This window comes from Chamaea fasciata, unplaced genomic scaffold, assembly GCF_029207755.1.
Source record: "Chamaea fasciata isolate MVZ Bird 193981 ecotype frontalis unplaced genomic scaffold, bChaFas1.0.hap1 SCAF_6, whole genome shotgun sequence".
NCBI lineage: Eukaryota > Metazoa > Chordata > Aves > Passeriformes > Sylviidae > Chamaea > Chamaea fasciata.
Genome location: NW_027094091.1, coordinates 60,537,190 through 60,562,535, shown reverse-complemented (window position 1 = coordinate 60,562,535; position 25,346 = coordinate 60,537,190). Strand labels below are relative to the sequence as shown.

General features: G+C 39.7%; 1 protein-coding gene across 1 annotated transcript in view; it reads left to right on the top strand.

Annotated features, from left to right (window-relative positions):
• The first annotated feature begins 412 nt into the window (after nucleotides 1–412).
• HHIP (hedgehog interacting protein) overlaps nucleotides 413–25,346 on the top strand; it is a 73,454-nt gene continuing 48,520 nt past the window's right edge. The window contains exons 1-4 of the mRNA XM_066186562.1: nucleotides 413–679; nucleotides 7,677–7,872; nucleotides 15,062–15,218; nucleotides 16,062–16,263. Of these exons, the coding sequence (XP_066042659.1) occupies nucleotides 413–679; nucleotides 7,677–7,872; nucleotides 15,062–15,218; nucleotides 16,062–16,263 (822 nt within the window). The remainder of the gene's footprint in view (nucleotides 680–7,676; nucleotides 7,873–15,061; nucleotides 15,219–16,061; nucleotides 16,264–25,346) is intronic.

Below are 25,346 nucleotides of genomic sequence, written 5' to 3'. Positions count from 1 at the left end.
ACACCCTTCCTATGGGACGACAAGTGAAGGGCTGCTGCCGCCGCCCGCTGCCCGGCCCGCCCCGAGCCTCGGCGCTTCGGCGCGGCAGCGGCAGCTGCTAAAACCTGTGCCGCTCGCACAACTTCGCCGGCTTCGAGCATCCTCCCGCCGGGGCTCGGGGGCTCGGTCCCCCCCGCTCCTGCCTCTTCGCGTCCGCCTTTTTGGAAGAAGCGGGGGTGGCCGAGGTGCTGTTCCTCCGTCGGCGCTTTAACCGCTACTGTTATTATTCTCCTCCAGACTTTCCCCTTCTGGGGGAGGGAGGTGGTTTCCTGATCTGAAGTGCAAAGAAAAGTCAGTGGGATTCCCCTCCTTCCTTCTCCCCCCACCCACCCCCCCACCGCCGGTTTGGGTGCATTCACACGCTCCCTCAGGCATGATGCTCAAGATGCTGCCGTTTAAGCTGCTGCTGGTGGCCGTGGTTCTGCGCTTCTTCGAGGGGGATGCCAAGTTTGGGGAGAGCGGCGCCCGGAGGAGAAGGTGCCTCAACGGGACCCCGCCGCGGCGGCTGAAGAAGCGGGACCGGCGGGTGCTGTCCCCGGAGGCCCCGGGCGGCGGGGAGGCGATGTGCCGCGGCCTCTACCCCCGCCTGTCCTGCTGCTCCCGCTCCGAGGCGCAGGGGCTTCCCCACGCCGAGGCCAAGGTAGGCACCACCCGGGGCTGCGCCGGGCTTTGGGGGAAGCTTTCGGTGTTGTGCTTTGGGGTTTGTTTTTTTATTATTACTTTTGCGCCGAGCCACGCACCGGCCGGGAACCTGCCGCGTTCCCACGCGGGTGGGGGCGATGCGGCGGCGGGGGGCGGCCGCTCCTGCCCGGGGGGCGAGGGCGCGGCGGGAGCGGGATCCGGCTGTGGGTCTGGCGCTGCCTCGGGAGGCGCGGGGAGCCGGCGCAGGTCCGCGCTCGGAGGGGGCACGGGCGCCCCGCGGGGGGAGCGCTGTGCGGGCTCTACCGCCGGCTCTGCCTCCGAGTTACTTTTTGTCCTCAGCGCCCGAGTTTCTGGCGGCGGCCCCGGCGCCGGTCCCGTCCCCGTGCAGCGGGGCCGGGCCGCCCGCAGGTACCGCCGGTGCCCGGGAGCGGCTGCGGGGAAGGGCGGAGGAGCCGGGCGGGCTCCCGGCAGCGGCAGCGGAGGGGCTGTGCGCTCGCCCGGAGGTGCCATCCGCCTTGGGTTTTTCCTGGAGTGAAAAATCGTGTCCGGTTTGCTCCACACGCTTACTTCGGGAGGGGGGTTTGGATAGTGGCTCGATGCCGGTGTACCGACATTCCGTGATCTCCGGCCGCCTCGGGGCCCGTGTGCTACTCACGGTTCCGCGTGTCAGCGCCGACAGCCCCCCGAAGTGTCCGCTGCGGAACCCCGGCCTGCCGGCTCTCGCCCAGGGCCGGTGTCTCACCAGGTGCCGTGAGGTACTCTGCCTTTCCACATTACCTGGCAGCCTCTCTGCCCAATTTCAAGCTGCGGTCATGTGAAGGGAAGCGCCTCCTCTGCTCACCGATTTCTTAAAATTGTCAAGTTCTCTGCATCCTTTAGCAAGTGAAATTCTGCTTATCAGCCTGTTGCTTTGATTTTCAAAAGCGTGGGTACCTAACCAGGCAGGACCGTGTTTGATAAGCTGTGCTGTGCTGTGCTGGCCAGTGCTGCATCCGGGGGTACGCACAGGGAGGGAAGTTGCTGAATAATGTCATTAAGAATCACTGCACATGAAATAAACAATCAGGTGTCTTTTTCTTTTTAATTATTATTACTTTTCCTTTTCTTTCTTTTTTTTTTTTTTTTTTCTTAAACATTTCATCCTCCTTTAGGTTTAATTAAGAATTCCTCAGTTACAACTCTCTAGTTGTCAAGGTCTGAGAGACTCCTGGAAAACTTGTGTTTCAGTCTCGCTGGCCCAAGCATAATAAAAAAAAATACCCAGCCTGAATCGAATTTTTATGCTCAGTTCACGGTAGATTTCACTCCATTCTCATGTAAACAGCTTCTACGAATCAACATATGTGTCTGGGTGGTATCTCTCACTTTGTTTTGTAACAAAAAGCCATATTGCATCATTTAATTTGCTCAAGTCATGCAAATAGGAAAAAATCAATAGGACAAAAAGGGGTCGACTTATCCTCCTCCCCACTAAACTGCTGCCCACACACAGAGTCCTGTTGCTTATGGCAAAAGAATAACAACAACACCATTGTGTTTGTTAGTTGGTTCACTAATGGGTGAAACTGGAGAACATCATTCTCCTTCAGTCCCCAGCTCTGTCCAAATGTTCATGCCTTTTGAGGGAGCATTTGTCCTACCCCCTCTATTCCCAGATGATTGAGAACTGTCTTACTGCAGGTTTTCAGCTGCAGATCTCTCTTTATTCATACCATATGCAGCAGCAGTTTGAGATTCAAGGCAGATATATTTCTTCATGTTGTCTAGAGACAGTGTCATTAGGCTCCTGTGTGATGATTGAATTAAACTATAACCACACACAGATAACCTGAAAGATCTAGCTGAAAAAAAAGAAAAAAAAAAAAAAAGAAAGAGAGAGAGAGGAAAAAATAATAAGGAGTGGGAAATATGTCCTTAATTCACCCTGTTTGCAATGTCTCAGTGGCATATATACTACTGAGATTATTCAGTGCTTGGAGACCCTTGTGGTAATTGGTTGAATGCAATAAACTGGAAGTTCAATTTTGGTTAGTTTTCCATCCCCAGGCAGTTGAAGTGTTTATTCTCTTCTTACTATTACTTTAAAAGATCTTTTAATTCCTTTTCAATGTGTTTTTTTTCTTACTGACGGTACTAAAAGCCTGATGTAAATGTGAGATGAGGAAGTGACCATACATGCCGCAGTACCTATTTCTGAGCTGTTGAACCCGTTCTATATTTTCTTTAAAATACATTTTTTAAGGAATATTATTTTACAGGGTTGTAAAATCAGACTTTTTTTTTTCACCAAAAATTAATTTTTATGAAACTCACAAATCTGCTTTATCATATCTGATAAACATATATTTTTTTAAAAAATATGTCAAAATATATGTCATTTATACTTGACAGAACGGGGTGGTCATTCTGTAAAAGACATGGCAAAGTATTATGGTATACATTTGAATGTAACTTTTCTAAAAGCACATTTTTTAAACTGTGTTCTACTACAGTTCCCAAACCAGCTCTTTTAAACTCCATCATCTACCTACATGATGGAGTGGCCATGCCATTAGCAGAAATCTGAGCACTGCCATCTTTAAAGAAAAAAAAATTAATTGACAATGCTCAGTTGACATTCCAATAAGAGCTTCTTGGTTAAGATGCTGGCTCTGTGAGAATTTTTGACCAAATTATTGATCTGTGCTTATAAATGAAAACACCACCTGCAGTTTTGGGAACAATAATGGAGCTACCTTAAAGAACAGATACAACTTTGCACTGGCTCAAGTAAAATATCTGCGTCCTGTTGTTGACATTTAACTCTTTCATTTTTCTGGCAATATCCCCTTGTTTATGAAGGGCTGCTACATCCCAGCCAAACATTTTAATATCAATTTTTCTAAAAGTTTGCTTACAGCCTGACAGGCAAAGAAGTCCTCTCTACCTTGGATGGTTTCACAGCCAAGGCTGTCAAGGAATGGGTGAAAAGTAATTGTTTTCAAGTGTGCCCTTTTACAATCATTTGTTTGCTCTGGCTCTTTCATGAACAAAGGCTATTGTTGAACACATCCAACTAAACAAATAACTCATCTTGGGGTCCCTTTAACAGCTGCCTTAGTACAATGATCTATTTAAATATTACCCTAAAATTGAAACTGAACTCTTTAATGACATAATCCAGCACTATAATACAGAAGAGGCATATGTTCAACTCAACAGCTGAACAATCTCGTCAGCACATGATTTTTAGACGTAAATGCTTGTATATCAAAATGGCTCAATGCAATGACTTATTTCACTGTTTTTTTCCTTTCTTTTAGCATCAAAATTCTACTGCCTTTCTCTAACTAGACGTGACAAAGTACACAAAACAGATGACAATATTAGTTGTAAAGAATCTCTGGCTATTGTGTCATCTTCTGTTTCTTCTTCTTTTCACTCTTCCTTCTGTTGATAAACCAATTTGGTATGCTGTGCTTTCCTGTACATTCCAGGATTTATCTTACCTTTAGTCTACCCGTTTTACTTTCATGTGGCTAGAGATTAAAGGATGATCTTACAGATGTTGTAAATTAGTCAGCAGCAGGCATAATCATTATTAGGCATGTTGCAATAAATGTTTGGAAGTTTTACATATTTTCCAGAGCGCAGTTAGTTTAAACCACTGCAGTTTGATGGTTTCACATACGACTTTAAAAATTGAAGCAGGAAATTAGTTTACATTTCTTTAAAAGACCAAAGCCATTGTCAACTTTAAGGTCATTTTCAAAGTAGACGTCCAACCGAAAAAGCTTCATTTAAACAAGTATTTCAGAATCTGCTTAGAACTGGTTTAGTATACTCCAGGATAAATACATTATCGATTTACTGAAATTCAGAATAGAGACTTGTCCTATCTCCAAGCCAGTACAGAGTTACACATCAGACCTCACACAGAGCAAATGTTACCACCCTCTTTTGCTTGAGCATTCTAAAAGTTAAGTAACATTGTACTTGATTTTCAGATAATTGATTGACTCTCATTCCTTAATCTTCCGATTAGCTATTATATGACCAAGATTCATTCCAGAAATTACATGAGGGGGTGAATTCCTGTGGTTAATTCCTGGATAGCAGCTGCTCAGGGGGATTAGGATCCTTTTGTCTTAACTTTGAGGACTGAAATGTTGGCAAGCCTGTATCACCAGGCAACGTCAATTACGTTTTCCACAAGAAACAGTAAATTAGCTTTGCCATCCTGTAATTTATTTCCCCCCTCTCCCTGTTCACAATGTGTTCTGGAGTCTTCCAGTAGAAGTACAGTTTTCTATCTGCATCTCTGTGGAGTTAATTCAATAAACACACTGAATATTTACCTAGTAATACCTTGTGTTTACTTGTACTTCTAAACACACCATCACACTGTTACCACAAAAAAGCCCCAGATGAACTCCCTGATGAAAACTTCTGCAAACCAGGTGGTACTACTGCATGTAGGCAAGTACTTTGAAGGTTCTGTACTCACAGTCCTTTGATGGAAGCACCAAAATGGGTCATTTCATCTTTACTTCAAGAGACAAGTGACATGATGTTCTTAAAAAGTAGCATTTATGGATAGTGGTTTTGCTCATCCCCTGTTGGCTTCAGACTTTGTCCTGTTTGGCAGCCAATGACCTGACTGAATTATACAGGCCCCTTCCCTGTGTCAGAATCTCAGCATCCCTTAGGAAAGTCCAGCTAGTGCAGAATATTGCCTCAGCAGCATGGACTGCTGCAAGCATATCAAGTCTCTTTTCTACTACCTGGACTGCAATCCTAGGCAGTTTTCAAGTTCAACATTGTAGTTGTTACGTATTTTGGTTATTGTTTATAGTAGTTATCATTATATTTTTGTTCCCGTCTTCAAGATTTGCCATTTCTAGAACAACATCTGAAACTCAAGAAGGAAGACTAAGGTTAAGAATTCTACTGCTACGGCCCAAATGGGCAATCTAGCAAAAGGAATCTAAACTTCTTCAGGAGAGAAGAGCCTGTGGCCATGGAAAAAATTCCCGAAAGAATTCAGGACTAATGCAAACCTTTTACCATACATGCAACATGCAATTAATTGATTACTGTCTTAAAGCTTAAAAAAAAATAAAGACAAGCCCTTTACAAAAGATGTGAGACGATTGTATTCTCAAGAAAGGTCTGAAGAGACATAATAAACTATATGTGGCAGATGTTAATCACATTACTTGCCTGGAGGTGCCATGAAGCTTAGGATAGTTTGACAGCAGATAGTCGGAAGAACAGAACATTTAATGCACTTAGGGATCCTGGCAAACCTGGAGGAATTCTTTTTGTCGCCAATGGCAGCACATCCAGAATAACAGCAGAAGCCAAATGGTGTTCTTCTAATCAGTGGTCCAACTTCCAACACTAAACTTCAGTGCATATTTCAGATAGTCTTTTGACAATGCATGTATGGTAAGACTAAATTTTCCTGGATAGAGTTTGCCTTCTAAATTAAAGTTGTTTTAAATAGGACGTTGTTTAAATGTATGGGCCGTATGTTGTGTAATATTTTGAATATATATCTGTTATAAACAATTGAAAGGGCATTTCTCTCAAGAATTTGAGGTCTATGTAATTATGCCCCGTAAATAAAAAAGCTGAGTTCAGACCTGCGTTATCAAAGTACAGCATCCTAGAAGAGAGCTGACCTATGAGACAGCAGACTCAAGCATATGCAGTGTTCCTGCACTAAACAACTTATTTATCAAAAGTAACTTAGATAATTCCCTTTAATGTTGCATGGCAAGGGAATGACATTGGAAAGTCCTTCTGTAAATCAGCTCAGAGATAGAAACTATAGAAAGACTAGTAATATTTGCAAATGTGTGATTTGCAAATATTTACAAATTCCATACAATACATGTATTTACCACATCAATATTTCTAAGTGTCTTACAGTCTCTGTTTATAGCTGCGTTATATAAATAGCAGAAAGAACCTGAGCTTTGTTTTTGCACTGGATCAGATTCAGACCCTCTAAATGAAGAGAACGCATTTCCCACTGCCCACCATTGGGATGAATGATCAAAAAACAATCCATGTGGTTAACAATAGATTAACAAAGTGCATTCAAAAGCTAATAAAGACAACTACGCTGTTTTCCATTATTTTTCATGATTTGATGACACTGCACTCCTTAGGCTCCTGTGTTTACTTCAACACATCATCAGTTGTGGTTTTGTGCCTCTTTAAGTGCTATGCACACATAATATATATTTTTTTTCAGGACAAAGTTACAGCTTCCATATTGACACAAACAAGACATTACAAATTCTACTTTTGCACTTCTAATAGAAAAATATGTCTGAAAACGTACAGGGTTTCCCACCTTTAAATAGTGTGCATTAGAGAGAGCAAAAAGCAGAGCAACATTTAAAGCATGAAAAATCCATGGCACCTGCTGAATTCCACAGCAGTCATTTCAGCAGCCAGGCTGTGGTGTCATTCAAGATACACCTATTTTGCAAATACCTAGACATGGTTTTCCTGCTGTGTTCTGATGGGAGAATTTTAATTTTTAATCTCTAAACACTTGAGTAGGCCACCTTACAAGTTAGGATTTTAGGTATTTCTTCTAAGAGAAGTGGGGGTAGGCCTGCTGCTGTCACTCCCTCATATAAACGATTCCTCTAGTTCAGAGATTGCCTATGTGATGGCAGGCACGGGTCCTTAAAATAACTTGAGTACTGTTATTCTTTTCTGAGAAGCAAGCTCAGATAGGAAATCTTAAAGAAGATTCTGTAAGAATCCTCTCTAAGAAATCAGAGAAATTAAAATCTCACTGTACCAATGGCATATTGCCCATTTCATAGTGATAACTTTTGCACCTCCAGAACGGTGACATGAAACTCGATGCAATGATAGTAACTGTATTGCTTCCGCAAGCATTGTTCATGGCATTAGGCCATGCAGTCTTTCTTTGTGTGAGACGGGGACACAGGTCACAGGTTTACTTGTCTCTGGTTTGTGGCTTGCAGGTCCTTTCTGTTACCAACAACACAGAATGTGCGAAGCTACTGGAGGAGATCAAGTGTGCACACTGCTCACCTCACGCTCAGAACCTATTCCACTCACCTGAGAAAGGGGAAACTCCTGAAAAAGAACTAATGCTTCCCTACCTGTGCAAAGACTATTGTAAAGAATTCTATTACACCTGCAGAGGTCACATACCAGGTAAAACTCCTAACAAAATATGGGGCTAAAGGATGTCCTGATATGGTGATATTGCCTGAGCAGTTATAGATCCAGCTTTTAACCAGGAAAAATCCCCACTGATATCCAGGGGAATTCACCCAAGCAGAGACAGAATGTCTTCACAGCAGATCTTGTGTAGGGAGGTAAATACTTTTAGAAATACTTTTAGGGCTTTCTTGCCACCCTCTTGTTAAACTCGCTATGAAACACGAATCAAACCATGAATCAAAAATGGTTTGATTGTAGTCAAAGGCACCTGAAACTACTACCTTTGCTGAAATATTAGTGTGTTCATTCTAATCATGCAAACAAGCAGCTGGCCATCCAGAAGGCTATTCTAAATGATAGATTGCTTTAAAATGCAAGAAAGAAAAGGTCCTGGCTGTTTGCTGCAGCCTCTAAAAGCTGATGAGTAAAGTGTTTTTTCTGGTTTTGTTACCCTAGAAACTGATGTTTTTTTCCACAGGGTTTAAAGCCCATTGAAATCAAAGGGCCTTGTTTGATAGACTTCTGTGATCTTTGAATCACTTCCAGTGTGCTGTTAACAACCAAATTCTTAACTTACCCAACACTTCCTCGGTGTAGTCAGTGGAGTTAGCTGGACATAACCAAAAGCAGAGTTTGCCCTGTGTTGTCTGAGGCGGTCACCAAATGTGTGCTATCACTTGTAACTGTATCAACAAAGTAACCGCAGAAGATGGCTCTTTTAGAAACACTGTCTTAAGACACTATTATGTTAAATAACATCTTTGGTATTCCCAATAGTAAATTATTTATATGTTTAAGACTGTCATTTTTAAACTATGCTTTTTTCCCTGTCCAAACACTACTTATAAACAATGCCACACAGGAGAAAATAATTAAATTGGTCAAGATTTCTTTTCTTTTTTTTTTTTTTTCCCCCCCCCCCTTTAGACTAGCAACACAGACTGGAAAAAAGGACTTGATAATGAGATGAAAAATGAATTTGTGAATAGTCACTTTTAACATATGAACACAGCTTTGTAATATAATATAAACATATTTGAGTAAAGGGGACAGTTTAAGTGGAATGGATTTGGAGGACGGTTTTTTAATTGCATGTGTACAGTGTGTACTTGTTTTCTCTGAAACCCCAAGAGTGCAGGGATTTTTTTGCAGTGTACTTTTATTGACTTGAGAAAACATTTTGAATTGACTTACTTTTTCCCTTTACTGTGGTTTAACATGTATCTCAACCCATTCAAATATGAAAATATTATTATTGTCTTTATAAACTAAGAGATGTTTCTAAGGCTTTCTTAAACCAGCTGTTTCTTGCTCTTTATCACATTCCCCAAAGCAAAGCAGAATAGATCATAGTTGCCAAGACTGCCTGCTGAAGAGCGATAACAGATTAGATATTCTAAATGTTTGGCCCATATAAGAAGTCAGCACAAAGACATTTTTGACATGAGTTTGTAGCTAGCACAAATGATTTTCATATTCTTCACAGTGAGACCCTCAGAGTTGTTTTGTGAAATTCTGTGTTTATGAGCACACAACTTGTTTAATTGAAAAAAGTGAAAGAGGGAAAAGGGGGAAAGAAGGAGGAGGTGGAGGCAGGGAGGGAGAATGAGAAAGGGCTGAGCAGCACAGGAGCTACAGGCACAGGAACCTCGCTCCTCAGATCAACATATGTGGTGACGAATGACAAATTTATTTTTCTACAAAGTTTGTGTATATGTAAAACTGCTGAAGTGCATCAAGATGTCAAGTGCTTTTTGTGACCACCCAGGTTGCCTTGAAAGATAACCAGATGAAAGCATAACTTTAGCGCTGGGCAGAGCACTGTGCTTTGCAGGAAAAGAGCTTACATACTTTAGCATCAGTTAAAATAGGATTTTTCCTACATCAATCAGATGCTAATAATCGTTCTAAATACTTGTCCTGAAAGTAGGTTGTACTAACAAAAACTTGTTGCATGCTTACATCCACCAACAGGATTAATTTGGTGAGTTGACTGGTACTCATGGTTGTTGATACCTATTCTAGGATTTCCCAAAGGTATTCATTAAGATTCAGGTCCCTCTCTTTGAGAAGATGGCCTATAGGATTTTAAAATAGTTTCATAATCTTGTTCATTCTGAAATATAAGTAATTAAAATAACTTATTTGGGGGTTCTGTTTTCCTTGTGAGACTTGTATATCCGTAATAATATTTATTGTAAAAGAAAGAAAAAAAAAAAAAAAGAAAAATGTGGAAGCTATATTTTCAGCTTAGCCTGGAGGATTTTACAAAGAGTTGAAAATTAACAGGCCCCCAAACCCAAGGTCTCTGGCAATGATTCACTGTGCATTTGTTAAAATGTCAAATAATTACTCTTCTCCATTAGGAAGTGCTAATTGTTTCTGAACACCAATACAACGGAGTTTAAGGAAATTGCTGACTGCAAAAATAATTTTATCCCTTGAGTCTTGTGCAAATGAGAAATATTATTAACATTTTAAGACAGCAAGCATCTTTTCTGAGATTGAAATGTTAGCAATACCTATTAACCAAGAAGGCTATAAGGAGAGGAGAAGAGAAATTATATATCAGTTTTTTTCATGAGTTAGCTTCAAAAATTCATTTATTGTTCTGTCTCCTGCAAAGACGAAAACTCTAGCAGATCCTTGGTTAACTCTTTTGATAACAGCAGTTTTCCCACCAGTTATGACTGCATCAGAACTTCCACTGACTTCTTCAGAAATATTGAGAAAAAAAGTGCACTCTATTCAAGCAGAATAATGTCAGAAGCTGTTAGGACTGTATGGATGAGCAGGAGGGTGTAATGTTTCACGAAGACTTTGAGATTAGAGATTCTCTGCTTCATTCCAGATAACCGTTCTGATTATTTCTCATCTAATCTTTACTGCAAGCCTCAGTTTAAGGGATTATTAATGGAGACACTGGAGTCAAGTGATTTAATGAAGTGTCTTCAGTCAATATAAATTTTAAGTTTTCCCTTTCCATAAGGGAAGACTGTCTAATATTTATTACTAATATAACTAGTAAAGAAAGGCACAGCTGATTCTGCCTTTGGACATAAGCAGAGACTTGATCCATGCCATTGGAAGTGGCACAGTCTAAGGAACAAATCTGTGCACAGCCACAGTGCCATCCAATGACGTGGGAGAGATTTTGAGCTATCTGTCCTCCATTATTTTCATTTGAAGGAATGGGTTCCAGATGATTGTTCGCATCCAGGCCCAGATCTGAATCCAGACATTACCAGAACAGATGGCTGATAGGATTTTTCAAGCACCAAACAGGGTGTTCCAAAATGTTGGAATTCTAGACCAAAACATTGGAATTCTAAGAAATTCTACAATTCACAGAGCACTTCCAGAATGTCTGACATGGCTGATTTATAGTCACTGTCTACATAGTCAACCTGCAGAAAAATAGTAGTGGCTGGTAAATTTGCTACTGATAACAAGAGCATGAAGGGAATCAACCCTGGCCCTGCCTCTGCGCAGGAACCTGCAGTGTCTGAGCAGGACAAGAGGGTCACCAGTCCCTTGCAAACCAGCTGGAAATGATGTGAGCTACCAGTGGACTTAGTACATTTTGAAACAATCTGTCTGAATTGATTGTCTTTGATTTGGTTCTTACTGGCAGTTGAGAAGAGAGGAGAACGTGGGGGTTTTGTGACCAAATTCACATTTAGCTGCCAAAGGTGCAAATCAGAAAGAAACCCCCAAAGGTAAAAGCTGCTTTGACACAATGTTGAACTGTATGCTCAAGGTCACAGCAGAAATCAAGCGGGTGAACCTGACTTCCAGGTGCCCTCGAAGGCAGTGCAGGGTTACTCAGATGAGTGGATGATACTCAATCCTGTGTACAATGCAAACCGGAGGGAGTGAATAGGAACTGGACTTGCTGCAGAGACTGAGACATGTGCTACCATGGCACTGGAGCTGTGTGTCAAAGAGAAGAGACAAGGGGATGGGTAATCAGGGAATCCAGCAAAGTGGAATTTGGTGAAGGTAGGATAGGAAGGGAGATAGAGTATGAGGAACAACTGGCTGCAAATACAAGTGGAGAGAGGAGGTGGGGATCAGCTGGGAGCAGTTTTCCTTTGAAAAGGCTTTTAATCTTGCAATTTATTCCCACAGTGTTTTATAAAGGCGAACACAGAAAGCCTTCACTGTAGCTGCCTTAACTGAAAAGCCTGTCGTTGGATTCTTGTTTGCAAGACAGAAAGTTTAGCATAGAAATGCAAGCCTGTGCAAAATCTGACACTTAAACATGATGTTTAATCATCCTTTGTGATTTCAATTTTCTTTGTTAACACAGGCATTGCTCTGTCAACACGTACACAGCTGGTAGGAAATTTGTAATAATATGTATGAGTCTTTTAAAATAAATTAGTAAGTACAGGAATTCACACAGGACCAAGGGTTGCAGTCCCTATTACTTTTTTTTTTTTTTTTTTCTTTTCTCCAAACAATTCTAGTGCTTAGGGGCACTTGTCAGGGACCATTCTTCTGGACACTGTACAAACTCTGAACAAAATGGAAAACTGTACACTAAAGACCTTACAATCTAAGCATGAGAAAGAAGATAATAAATGGCTACAAGCAGATAGGAGAGTAGAAGCAAATGTTTCTCTAAATGTCCTCAGTGAAACTGTTAGTGTGTTAAATGGAGCACATATAACACATGGAGATTTTTTTTTCTAAATTACTATGGTTTTTATAGAACAAAATAGCAAAATTCCACCCCTAATGCACAGGTGAAACTGTATTTACAGAGGTTACATTCCTTCCAGTAATGTAACATTTTTCATAGTTTAATTCCAACTGCACTTTTTCACAAGCATTTCTACTGAAAGTGGTTCATAAGCCTTATCCTGTCTTAGAATCTGCTGATGGGTTTGCTGAACAGCAAAAGGCAACTGCAGTGCACCATCCACTTTAGTGCATGATAAAATATTCCATGAGGCAAAAGGATTAGTCTTACATATAAGAAAAGGCATTGCACTGGTCAAGTGAGTTTGCATCTGATTGTTATTTGAAATGGACATGTACCAAGTGAACCACATGATCACAACCTGCTCTGGGTTTCCCTGACTAAAGATAACACTCATGCCAAGGGGAGTTTATCTTTAGTAAATAGTAAATGCTATACTTGGAAAATTCTAGAAATTCTTAGTAATCATACACCTCTAATTTGCTATTGCATGTTTTCGACTGACCCACTGTGCCTAGACAAATAAATTATTAAAGACAAACCCCTGTATTCTTAAGTCAAATAATTCAACAGCAAGATCTTAGATTACCTTTGATTTTTAGCATTATATTTACAAGCCTTGGAATACTACTCTGTGATTATATCAGAGTTCCTCTTCAGTTGTTCCACTTGAAATTACATCTCCCATTTTCTCCAAATAACTACTATAAATTAAAAGCAGCTCCTCGAAGATGAAATTTAGCGAAGCTCCAAATCACAGTAATTAAACTTCTACACCACAACACACTACCATGTGTTTCCAGATATTATTTTATAGAAATCAAAGGCAGGCTTTGTCCTGTCATTTTTCCAATATTTTTAAAGGAAGATGTATATGAAAAGAAGTATAGTTGGGTGGGAAAGGCTTTTCACTCCACAAGAATTCTAGGATCCAAAAAATTTTCCTATTCCACATAAGGAAGAAATTGAACTCTTTCGAAATTTTCCATGAAGAAAGCCACAGAGAGACCACCCCAGGATAGCTAATAAAGTCGTTGTTAGGACATTTACTTGGGAAATGGGAGACTTAGGGTCAAACTCTTGCCTGACAGATGAGGGGCATTGACCTGAATATTCCTCTTCCTAATGAAACACCCTAATTACAAGACATTGGAGTATAGTGATGCAAGGTTTGCTGTCTGGTTCTGTCTTTTTCATTTAGACCAGAAGTTTGAGCTTGGACCAGAAACATCATGTTAAGTGAAATTTTGTCGAAACTGATAATGTTTCTGAAAAAGCTTTGCTTGTAAGAAATTGGCATTTTCCAACGAAACACAGCTGTCCCTGATCAGTTCTTATTGTATGTTGTAAGCCAGAGGTTTTATGGCCAAGATCTATGGATTACTGCATCATTCACAAGTGGTAAAGCCATGCATAAATTAGGCCTCTAATTCCAATTAAGTGCTAATTCCGTGTATCCTATGAGTTATGTCTTGGACTATAGTACATCCAAAGACAGTTGCCAGGAATGCAAACAGGAATGAAGGTAACTTAAAACGTATTATCTTAACAACGTCCTGGTAAAATAGTACATGTGTAACTAGCCAGACTCTGTCCTCTTAGATTTAATACTCCTGATTAAAACCTGGATAGAAGTGACTAGAAATGGGTTTGTGAACAGAAATAGATTTTTCTTTTAATGTCCTTAAACATAACGCAAGCTAGTAATAGCAATAGTGGCAGGGTTTTTCTTCTAAGGCTCTCATTTTATCAACTTTGTGTTTCTCTGGGTCTTCAAAGTCCTCCTCATTTTAACCTAAAACCTAAGGACCACCATTCATCCAACGCAGCATGAAACAGCATGAAAAGCATCCCCTTTTCAGGGGATGGGGCTGAGACTTCACCATGGGACACTGCTCAGCTACTTTAATGCTGGCAGTCAACCAGAGGCCACCTGGATGTCAACACGGTGCAGTTTTCAGCACTACTTCCCACTTCTCACCTCTCCAACCAATGTCCTTTGCTGGCAGCATTCCACAAAATTTTTACTGCATGTCTTTTACCAGAGTCTTCACTGAGATTTTGACTAGAACTAATCACTTATTTAGAAAAAGTTAAACAGAAGCTGGTCAGGCTATTTTTACAGGAGATACTTCACTTGATTTATAGGGTTAAAATTAGGGAGAACTGTGTCACAGCCTCAACTCTGTCTCTTAATTTTTCAGTGAGTGAACTGTTGTGTCATTTTGAATGAAACTTAAGCACACTGAAAATGAGGTTTAATACAAATACAGATTAATTAACTGTAAAAGGCAATGCTCAGTTTGTGTTTATACATTTGTGTTTACTCAGAACAGACTTTTTTTTGCAGATAGCCCTTTGTTTAAAAGGACCTCTTTTTCCACCATAATCTATTTAAAGATGAGTTTGATGACACAAAACTGCAGACATGACAACACACTAAATATTTGTATACTCTTTTGCATTTTTAAGGTTTCCTCCAAACTACAGCTGATGAGTTTTGCTATTACTATGCAAGAAAAGACGGTGGTGTGTGCTTTCCAGATTTTCCAAGAAAACAAGTGCGAGGGCCAGCTTCTAACTCCCTGGACCACATGGAAGAATATGACAAAGATGAAGAGATCAGCAGGTTCATAAAGATAAATGCTGTTTAATCTGAAAAAAAAAAAAAAACAACCCGTACCAGAGCCTGTGGTTTTCACAGTGAAACAGCTCAGTGTGTGCTTATGCTGAGCAGCTGTGTTTTCCAGATGTGACTTTCTTTTGCTGCTGCTAGTGTACGTCAAAAGAGAAAGTTACACGAGCTTCAGCACTTCAGTGCCATTTGATATTTGCCTTGCTGAAAAGGTGTTAGAATCCTGCTCTGATCCACTCTGTGGATCTTGGTTATTGTCCAGCCCATGGATCATTTGTAGTTCTGGGAAGTAATCTGTACTTAAATTTAATATTTCTAAACAACTATGATAAGTTTATTAGTAAAATATTTATGTTGTGATCTTCAGTTTATTTCGTTTGTGGTTTGGGGTTTTTTTTTTTGTGCAAATAGTTCAATTAGATTATTCCATCATAAGTCATTATTTTAAAATTGATTTTAGAAGCCAAATTTTATCCAAATGATGAAATTTACTGTGTTTATTTTATAGTAGAAATTCCGTATTTCTAAATTTTTCTCTTGTTACGCCAATTTTTTTCCCTCCCATGGCTCTACATTTTGGATCTAAGTTTATTTAACATTCTCTTTTTTTGTATGCAGACTAAATTTTCCTCAAGTGAAGCTCAAGCTGATTTTCTGTATTATGTGTTTGCATACATTCAAGGAAATAATTTATATACATTAATATATGTATAAATGTTTTATTAGAAACCTGCTTTTAATATCATTGCAGAGAAATATTTTTTACCTTTTAGGGACACTGCTGTGTCATGGTTAGAGAAAGAAGAAATGTCTCACTATTTCTTTAAATTTCTTTAGAAAACACAAGCACAACTGCCTCTGTATTCAAGAGGTTGTGAGTGGACTAAGGCAGCCTGTGGGAGCAGTACATTGTGGGGATGGATCCCATCGCCTCTTCATCCTTGAGAAAGAAGGATACGTGAAGATTTTCACTCCCGAAGGAGACATACTCAAGGAACCTTTTTTGGATATACACAAGCTTGTTCAAAGTGGAATAAAGGTTGGATTTTATACTTACTTCTACCATTTTATATTTTAGCATGTATATGGGAGAAATGGGAAGAATATTTTTTAGATATTAATTAAATTTAAATAACAAAAAAGGGGAATGACAAGAGACACCACAGTTCTTTCTGGCAAAGAAGTGAAAACTCGTAGTGGGAAGGGAAAACAGCATCTTGTAACTCTTATCAAAACTTTTTCTTTCCCTTCATTTTTTCCTCACCTTAAATTCAAATGAAACTATTCAGCACCAGCAGTCCTCAGCAATATCTTTGTATTTTCATCCTTCGGGCTCACTTCCATCCCATTGAATTCATATGAGTTTTGCTGTGGTGCCAGTGGAAGCAAGTTTGGCTTAGGGCCTCCCCTGCTCTCCGGGTGCTCAGTGATGCCTAGGGAGCTGGACACAGGAGGGAACCTGGGCATGCTCAGGGATGTCCTGGAGGGGAGCAGGGATGCTCATTCCTTCTTGGCTTGACCCTAACTGTAGCGCAAGCTTCCCTGGGTGGGAGGCTGCTTTAAAACGGCGTGTACTGGAGTGGCACGTAAAAGTGACTGACCCTGTAAATTCAGACATGAGGGTTGGCGGGATGAAAAGCTTCCACCCTGTTCACTGGGAACACTTTCATGGTCAGGGCAGTGAGTGGGGAATGAGCACTGATGGGAATATGTTGGAAGGTGGAGGTGAGAAATTACATCTAGTTATGTGGTAAGTACCAAGGGAAAATTCATAAGTCTGTTGGAAGATATTTTACTTCTGGAATGCAGTCAAGTGTTGTTCCTCGTTGATTTTTCTGTCACAATTCAGAGTGGTAATGCAAGTAAAATCCAGATATATAAAGAAGTTTTAAGTTGTAATCAGGTTATGTCTAGAGCTGTCAGGACTATATATCAAAAAGCCTTCGTGGATGAAAGTTATATTGACATACTCTTGACAGATGGATCTTAAAAAATAATTGTGACAAACTAGATCTATTTGAAATGCATAGCACATGGTAACTGTTAATTTTGTTTCAGTTATAAGGGCAAGAGGCCGATTAGGATACAATTTATAGAGACAAAATCTCAGAGGGTTTTAGTGTGTGTTGAAAAAGAGAGCAATAAAACATTGCACCTTTATCAGGAAAAAGAACACGTTCTATGATTATGTATGTTGCTGAATGCTTCCCTTTCTGCCCCTGCAGATAACCATTACGTTCAAACAGCAGGGATTTATCAGGGGTGTTTTTGAACAATCATCTGTTTCATATTTCTTAATGAAAAGTTCTGATCACTTGTACTTGTGGAAAACTGACAGTGAACTTTCCACAGAACTGTTATTGGTCCCAGTAAGTTTTCCTTTCTCAAGGAAACTTTTACAGCTGCATCTTAGAGACGAGGCTGAATGGAAAACTGATTTTCCATGCTTCTGAACAGGCACTAACCTGCTTGATATGACTCAACAGGTACTGTCAGGATCAGATTCAACTTTCAGTTCTGGTTTAAATCCATGACCTGATCTTTTTAATCTATTCTAACCATCATATAATGCTCTACCCTGGATCTGTTTCAACTGTAACATTTTGTGTAAATAACTGGATGTTTCTAAGCTAGGAAGTCTAATTCAATTCCCTGAGATAACAGTCCAGTGACTGAGGATAATTGTGTTGCAGTGTTCAATGCAGGCTGGCAAGAACGGAGGCTTTATGTACTTTGCAGGTAAGGAGAAAGGGAATGTGCCTAGGAGCAAGACTCCAGCTCTTAAACAGAAAGAGTAAAGAATCTGTGGAATGAGTACATTACATAAAATAATAAATAAATCAAAAACCCCAAACCTGATATAACCAAAACAGTAGCTTTAAAACAAGGGTTTCTTAAACGTTTTCACATTTATCCTCTGCAGTCTGATTCCTATAATCGTTGTCCATGGTTCCTTACCCACAAGGATGGGAGATTACTGTGCCAATGGCAGCATTGTCACTGCTTGATGGAGTATTTGGGTTTACTTACCTGTTACACACTTCAGTACTAGAAATCGGTAATGGAGAATACTCTGTGGATAGATGATTTTCCAGCAGGCAGTGCAGAACAGTCAGCAGTTAAAAAAACCCTCAACAAACCACTATGTAAACCACTGCATCCACTTGCACAGTGCAAACATCATGGAATGTGTCCTCTGTGCTCACTCAGGAAATATGTATAGTGCCAGAATTTGAATGTACACACTTTAAAGAAAACAAAACCCGCTCACCTGTTTTCCAGCCTGGGAGCAATAATAGCAAGAAAAGGCAACCAAATTTTTTCCCTAAAAAGAAGTGTAAAAATTTTCTCTCTTATACTCAAATGTCTGAAAACAGCAGCTTCTGCTATTTTCTTTCTGTACTGAAATACAAACAAATACTTAATTCCAGTGACAGTAAAAACAGCAAAAATACTTTTTCAGGCTTTTAGAGACATATGTTGTGCCCAGTAAATAATTAGAATAATGATAATGACAATGCTAATGGTAGTAATGCAGCTGTGGTTGAATCAAAGGTAGTATAAATTTATGCCTCTGAGAAGAATTTTGGACAGTTATCCCAGTAAGATATTTTTAATGCCAATAGATGGAATAATATAGTGGTGGTTGATTTTGTCTTCTTTTTTTAATGTCCTGGGAAGGTCTTGTGATTATAAATAGAAAGTAAGAAGAGTGTGGTACAACTCTTTGCCTAAGTTTTATTGGTCCATTGGCTTTTAATGCTCATTGAAGTCACTGAGGTTCTCTGCTTGAAAATTGCTGCTGCAGTACAATTACTGACAGTTACATGATTTAATTTTAAGGAGTTCAAATAAAAAAGGAGCAGTAATAATTTTATCTGCTGCCAGTATCTCAGAAGGAATTAGCACTAGTGTGGAGAAGTATTTCATAACAAAGATAGATTCCATGAATGGACGATGGTGACTTGTGCTTCTTGGTGGCCCTACTCAAAAGAACATTAGATGCAAGATTCCTGAAGACTTGAAAAAAAGCTTAAGAACCAATTTTTCTTTGCATATCTCCTAATTTCTAAAACTCTTTGACAGCAGTTAGCGGGAATGCTTTTTTGATCTTCTATTTTTAACTTAGTTGTTGGAAGCCCTGAATGGATATTGATCAAGAATTTGCTAATTCAACATCTGTGGCCTTCTCCAATGCATTTTATGTCACCCTGGGTACATAAGTACTGTAGTGTGTGTGCACGGATTGGGCCAACCCCCTCCCCTATGTCAGGAATGTGGTGACAAGAAAAAGCCATGTACCTTGGTCTTGCCTCAAAGCTGAGGAAAGACATGAGTGAGACATGGACCTGTAACTTAAATCTAGGCCATGCACCTGGCTCAGCTATTAAGGAATATCTAGCTCAGTGTAGCGGAGAAAATACTATTCCATCTCCTAATATACTAACGTACCCATTAATATTGCAAAATATCCTGAGTGTATACAGAAGAATGAACCTTTCACCAAAAAATAACCCATAAAACATCCAAACTAAAAGTCTCCTTCCCTGTTTTGGTGATTTACTGCTCCATTATGTTGTGGTGAAGGGAGTTGTTAGTTGCAGAGTAACATTTTACAGTTCTTCCTTCAAAGTTATGCTGCAAAGATAAAATAATAATGAAAATATTAGAACCCATTTTTTTTGTTTCAGTCTGATTTTCATTATTGTTATTTTCTTTCTATTTTAAACTATTGCCAAGTAGAAAAGAGGCAGAAAGTTGAAATGAGAAGCTATTGAAATAATAATGGTAACAACTTTAAGTAGCATTTAAGGAGACCTTAATCAATTATCTAGAAAATTTAGACCTGATGTGTCTGAATCTATTGCCAAAATTTAGGAAAATAATTAAAGGTTCCAAAGGTATCATGCAAATCCGATTTTATCCCATAATGCACTCAGCAGGGGGGAAAAAGAAGTGTCAAAACATTCCAAGCACTTGCATTTAATGATTTCCTGGGATGCAACAAAGTTGAATATGCTGTTATTACGAGATCAGTCCAGTCACCTTGTACTCAAGATTGTATCTAACTTGCAGAAAAATGGTCAATGTTGTAGCAGTTCTCCAACTTTTCATACTCCTGTGACTGTATTTTATCTTATTGCCCGTATTATTTCCTAAGATTTGGAAACCTTTAGGTCAGCAGCCGTCACCATAAAATGTAGCACAACCTATTACATCAATTTTCACTTACTTTCCTCTCTCCTGAGCCCAAAACCCTGAATTGGTCTAAAATATATTGGTTTAAAATATATTGTTCAGAAGGGAAGGCATCAAGGTACGGTTTGGCAACAACAAAAAAATCAGGAGCTTACCACTTCTCTTGGGAATTAAATGCTATAATCACCTTTCAGGATACTTTCTGAAAAGCTAAGTAGCTCTAGGCCTGCAACTAGAGTTAGTCCTTAAATCATTTTTGTGGTCCTTTCCTATAATCATTCAACTTCCCCAAATCCTTTTAAAACGAAGGACCTCAGAACTGCACAAAGTAGCCAAGTTTACATCTTACTGCTGCCAATGGTAAAATCAAGTCCCTGTAGTTGGAAGGTTGTTTTCTACTTATAAACCCACCGACTGAACGAGCTCTTCAGGTGCGGCATTGCAAGCAGGGCTTCATGTTCACTTGCTTGTCATCTCTGATCCTTGGGTTATTTTCAGTTCATTGCTTCTTCTTTTGTTTGTTTGCTTTGTTTTCTTTTGGTTTTGATTGTGACTAAGCTCTGGTGTGTATCTGCTGGCTACAGGGTCATAAATTGTGCAGCCAGCAAGAACGGCTGCACTCTGCTGCCCTTTGCCTCACACAGTGCTGAGAGCAGAAACTCCTGCAAAATGGGTGTTCTTAAATTTGCTATTATGAAATTACCACTTGCACTTGTGTAGAGATTCAGTTTTTTATATTTCTTTTAGCTAGTAATAAAATATTTCTCATGCATCTCATAGGAAGACCATGATAAAGGACAAAGTCTCTGAGGAAGGAAAGGGCAGGGCAAGGGAGGGAAGGGAAAATGGACAGAAAATCTCAATTAAGTGGCATCAAAGATCACTGTGAAGAACATGAGTTAAACTCAACCTTTATCACCCTCTTCTCTGATCTAAGACTATGGTTTTCCTTGTCAGAAACACTTAAACAGAAACTTCCCCTAAATATTAAGCCATAGTCACCTTAGTTCATCTTGCTCTCAAATTAATATCAGTAAGACTACTTTATGTGAGTTTTTTTAATTCCCAAGGTTTTTTAAATGCTATATTCCTATTTAATGCCTCAAAATATTTTAACAGTCAGTTCTCTTCACAGGGAAAAAAATCTCCATAGAAATATCTGAGCATTATTTTAAGTGTATGCTCAGCAAATTTCCAAGTAATAGCCTCTAGATGAGTCAAAAGTTAGATGTATCTCTTACTGTGTTTTGGTAGTTTTTCTGCCAGAGCACAAGTGCTTTCAGTCCTGCAGAATCTTATTAATGAGTTATCCAGTGATTCAGGTAGGAATTTTTTGTGATGCCATGAAGACTGCTGTGGAACACAGCAATTCATATGTTCAGTATAAGATTATGGAAGTAGACTGTCGGGCATTAAATATGTTAACTGTGCTGCTCTGAGCCAATTATTCCAGAGTTTCTTAGGATCAAATAAGCATCTGGTCGCCACAGGCATCCTTTTGATGGAATGCATGATTAGTAGTGAAACATCTACTGTGCCTTCATGTTTGTGTCAAAATCCTGGAACAGACTGCTCAGGGAAGTGGTGGAATCACCACCCCTGGAAGTGTTCAAAAGACCGGTGGATGTGGCACTTGGGGACGTGGTTTAGTGGTGAACATGGTGGTGCTGGCTTAATGGTTGCACTTAATGATCATAGAGGTCTTTGCCAAAGTTAATGATTCCATGATTCAGTAACATTCAATCACATGAATATGTTTTACTCAGGTCATTCAACATATAATCAAATATATATATATATATTTATTTTTTTTAATTGCCACTACCTCCAGCACTGGAAAAACCTGCTCCAAGAAGCGTGAAGGAGGTAGGGCTGTCTACGCAGTGACGAGTGGCTACAGAAAACTACAGTAAGGCCAGGGATAAAACCTTTTTAAAACTTAGTGTGGAAACCAGATTGTATGTGTTATTTGCTGAATTGCTCAGTTCTGACCCTGATAAACTTTCTCACATAGTCCTCTTGACTGGATGTATACATTTGTTCTTGCATCTTGTTGATGCACAGACAGATCTAAGTTAACACATACACTGTCCATTGGTACCCACGGGATTTATGTTACTGACAGAATACCCACAATTCCCATAATTCATGCTAATCCTTCCATCCAAGTCCAGCAATTTCAGTTTACTTTCCTTTGAACACTTACATGGATGAACCTTTCTTGAACTTTTTGCCCTGACATCACAACAAGCTGTGCTCTCCCTCACTAAGCACTAGCTTGCACTGTCCAACAAAGGTTATTTGCTCTCTGCTCCCTTGAAAGCCAAACTTTTAGTGGCTACTAAATTCATGACCAATTAGTTCCAAAAGGAATTATTTTGATGTATGGATAGAAAGGAGCAGTGGAAGGTTGTATTTCTCTCCGGGCTGCACTGGAAGGACAATTCAGAGATCCTATTTTAATTTCTTCCTTCTTCAACCCAATGGGCCTGCAGTTCTTCAGAGTTATTCAGAAACAAACTATGAAAACTCTGGAAAGTAAATCCTCACTCTTCTGCCAGACCAAGCTCTCATCTCTATATGAGCAATAAGGGATGGTCCTCTAAAATAACAATGTTGGGGCACAGAACATGCCATGTGTGTATGACATATATTCTATGATGAACAAATCAAGATTTCATTTTAATTCCATTCTACAATTAATTGCAGCAGTGCTGCACTCTATTAGCTGTCCTGCTCCTGTACTTCTAAGAGTAATGAAATGGTAAATCCATGTAAGATATGTGCCTAGGCCCAGGCAGGGGGGCAAGGTGAATAAAATCATTGACGTATAACAGCGATACACTTTGGGGTATTCTTGGGTGTCCTGGAACTCCTCTTTCAGTGTACCAAAAGGGGGACTCCAGCCTGTCTTTGGTGAGAAACTGAAACACTACATTGCTTGTCTTGTTGCCTAAATGACAGACTTTGGATTTGTCCTGCAGACTGCAGAGGGAAGTGATGAAGACTATTTTTCAGCAGGTGAAGTGCAAGTGAAGTGATGTCAGGTCACAGGACATGGGGGTTTGTCACTCATCCGAGAGGTCAGAAGAGCAGCAGTCAGACCTGTCGCACAACAGACATGATTTTTGAGGCCACACCTCACTTCTGACCTGCCCACTAGGTACCACAACTAATTGCTTTTAAATGTCTTGACATAATTGGAGCAGAAAACTTAGAAAGAAATAACGGTTAAGATGTGCAAATGGCCAAATGTGAAAAAATCAGGACATTTTAAAGATACAACACATATAATATCACTGGATATAGTGACCTTAAACAGTAACAATACAGACACAATGCACACAGCACAACAGTCTGCATGAGAATACAGCCTTCTTCATGAAAAGGAAGACTTTTTTTTCTTAACCAGGGATAAGTTATCTGCAATTTTCGAGAGGGCGATATTACAATTGTGAGGACTTAATATACTTTAACTGTGCTCAGAAACTGTAAAATACTGTTTTTTAACCAAGGATTGTAGAATGACAGCGAAATGTGCCTGGGTTTCTCATTAACCATTTGGTTCTAATCCTAATAGGGGCACAACAGGCCTTTGAAAGAGGTTGTATCTTAGCACCATATAGCTTTGTTGAAAATAACGTTTCTTACCATCTAAAAAGCATGTGCCAAAAGCTCTAGAGACCTCTATTTCTGTGTGAGAGACTGCACTAGATAACCATACTCGAGCTAGCAATTGTGGAACAGTGCGGTGCCTGTCAGGTTGTAAGCTGACCAGATGAAGAATTGCCAGTTTATTCTGAGGAAATTTGAATCAACAAAACATAATCGTTTCTGTTGATTTTGGGTAGCGTGTCTCAGATTTGAGGAGCTGAGAGGGGAAAGAAGATAATACTTTATCATTTTACATGCACATGTGTAGATTTTAATGTTCTGTGTTTCCTTGAGAGGAATCCCATGGTGCCAATTAACCTAACTTATTCCAAAACAATTCTCTGTTTGGAAAGAATAATTTTCATTGTGGGTGTTCCATGAAATTGTATGCCTCATACCCTGTTATTACTGAGATGTGTGCAGTGCAATTGAGAATGCCAGTTTCTTTTCCATGCTCTGTATAGATTATAGCTGTATCCCACACACAGTGCTAGATAATCCCTACTTTAATTTTGTTATGTGTACAAATCCTTTTTGAACATTTAGCGGTTTAAAAAATGTAAAAATCCATCATCTTCTGAAACTACATTTGTTAAAACCAAAAGCTGAATTTAGAAGTGATCAAAACCAATGAATAACATGGCAATTATCTAATTAAAAGGAAATTATTGCGTTTGCTGAAATATAACAGGCAGATCATGATAGCCAACACAAAATGGCAAAGAAGGAATAAAGTTACGCAGAAAATTCCATGGTTTTTAGCCAACACAGTTTCAACCACATGTTTTTCTTTAATGGGAGGAGGTTTAGCAGTCCACTTAGGCTCCAGGATTCATCATCCCTTTAAGCTCTTGGACACCCCAAAAACTGTAATGAGGTCCTAAGAACCCTTCAGGGAATCCATGGCATACTGGAGCTCTCAAAACCAGTCCTGTGTCCTTGGGACTTCTCTGTACTTTCCTGTCCATCAGAGCTATGATTTCCTTTTGTTACGTCCCTTGTACTGTGCCACACCGAAAAAGGATCCGGTGTTTGTCTTGAAAGAGGTGAAAAATTGAGTAACACATTTACTTTCATGGTTAATACAGCCCAAGTGCTATTCCTATATATATTTCCCCCAGATGCCACAGAACAATTTTCCTTTATATCCTCTTGCACACATTTTCTCACAAGCTCTTAAGTCTTATTCCTTAGACAGGATCAGCAAGTTGGGTTGAGGGAGGAACACTTCCTCCAAGGAGCGCTGGTATATTATCATGTTTTCCACCC